Genomic DNA, 1,709 nt, shown 5'->3' with positions numbered 1-1,709 from the left:
GTGGGTGGGGGAGGAGGAGCCATCTCCAAGAATCGGCAGAGGGCTGTGCTGGGCTTGGCAGAGAACATTTGCAGCCTGGCCTCCGGTACGGGGAGCTGGCACTGCCCTGCCCACCTGTGGACCCTTGCCCTCCTGCCCCATTCTAATGATCCCAGGGAACAAAGAGATACTGTGTCCTGGGGACGGGGGCACACGTCAAGGCTGGGAGCTCACGTCTGGTCCCACCCTTTGGGTCCTGGGAGCTCACGTCTGGTCCCACCCTTTGGGTCCTGAGAGCCACGTTAATTCTGCTGTCAGGCTCTGGGGAGAGGCCTCGGCTCCCAGCTGGAGGAGCGCTGACAACTCTTCTCTTTGCTCCTTCTGTGCCTTCCTCTCCAATCACCACCATCACCCTCACCATACTCCTCATTGCAGCTAACACGCAGAGCTCACAGAGGCCAGATCCCACTCTGAGACTATCACTTCATCCAAACCTCACGGTAACAGGATGAGGAAAACCCCGTTCTTGTTTTATATGGGGGGTAACTGAGGCATGTAGGACCCCCCTCAAGGTCACACCGCAGCTAAGTGCTAGGATCCCGGCTGTAGAGTCTGTGCCCTGACAGCCAGCCCTGTGCTGCGTCATGCTAAGTAGCTTTAGCTGTGTCCGACTCTGCGACCGCATGGACTGTAGCTCACCGGATCCTCTGTCTATGGAATTCTCCAGGCAAGGATACTGGAGTGGGTTACCATGCCCTCCTCCAGGGCATCTTCCTGATCCAAGAATTGAACCTGTATCTCTTACATCTCCTACATTGGCAAGCAGATTCTTTACCACTGAGCAACCTGGGAAACCCAACTGTATCTGAATAAAAGATGTGATTTAGGGAGCAGGAGCAAAGCCCCTTCATTTTTCCTCTGGTCACAGTCTCCCTGACAGAGCAGATGACGGTGGTTCTATTCAAACATGGAAGCTGAGGGCTCAACGGAGCAGTAGAGAAAGCACTACTTTGCAGGCCTCTCCTCTCCTGTCTGCGGATGGAGGGCTGGTGGCCCCAAAGGGACCTGGGCTGGCATGAATGAGCACCGTGTGCCAGGACCCGTGTCACCATCTGCCTTCATTCCGTGACCGTGGGACCTGTCACTGCCCCGTTTTTTACAGACAAGAAGACTGAGGAACAGGGCAGAGCTGGGAAAGCAGAGCGGCCAGCCGTTAGGAGCCGTGCTCTAGACATGCTGTTCCCGGCTTCCCGCCCAGCCAGCGTGGGGACCCCGACAGGTGCACCCCTTACTGGTGAGTGTCAAGGCCATGCATGGGCTGGCTGCAAGCAGGGGGTGCGGTCTCTCTTGCCACGAGGATGAGAGGCAAGGGAAGGGCTGCCAGGCAAGAAGAAAGAGGAGCAGATGTCTGGACAAACATGGCCACGTGTCAACAAAGCAGGCACTTGAGTTCAAGACGCTGAGAGACAAAGGTGGCTGGCTGGCAGGCTTGCCGGGGTCCCAGGGTGCCCTCTCTGCCTGTGCGTGTTTCCCAGGGCCCACAAAGGCCGCAGCTGTGTCTCTGAGCTGCCACCTCCAGCTCCACCCACCCCTGCAGCAGGCCAATGGGTGTGCTCCCAACCAACACCCTGCTTCTCCGAAGACACCTCGTCGCAGGCAGGGCGCGTGCCAGCCCTCAGTGTGAGCTGCTCCCCCGCTGCACTGAGCCCTCAAGGGATGACAGGCCAGGG

General features: G+C 58.3%; 1 protein-coding gene across 1 annotated transcript in view; it reads right to left on the bottom strand.

Moving 5' to 3' along the window:
* The window catches only part of RBM19 (RNA binding motif protein 19), a 122,201-nt gene that overhangs the window by 33,683 nt on the left and 86,809 nt on the right, over window positions 1-1,709 (bottom strand). Inside the window, exon 24 of the mRNA XM_010828831.1 lies at window positions 398-414. Within this exon, the coding sequence (XP_010827133.1) occupies window positions 398-414 (17 nt within the window). The remainder of the gene's footprint in view (window positions 1-397; window positions 415-1,709) is intronic.

Source organism: Bison bison, unplaced genomic scaffold (assembly GCF_000754665.1).
Source record: "Bison bison bison isolate TAMUID 2011002044 unplaced genomic scaffold, Bison_UMD1.0 scf7180017864495, whole genome shotgun sequence".
Classification (NCBI taxonomy): Eukaryota; Metazoa; Chordata; class Mammalia; order Artiodactyla; family Bovidae; genus Bison; species Bison bison.
This window is presented reverse-complemented; position numbering and strand designations above follow the sequence as displayed.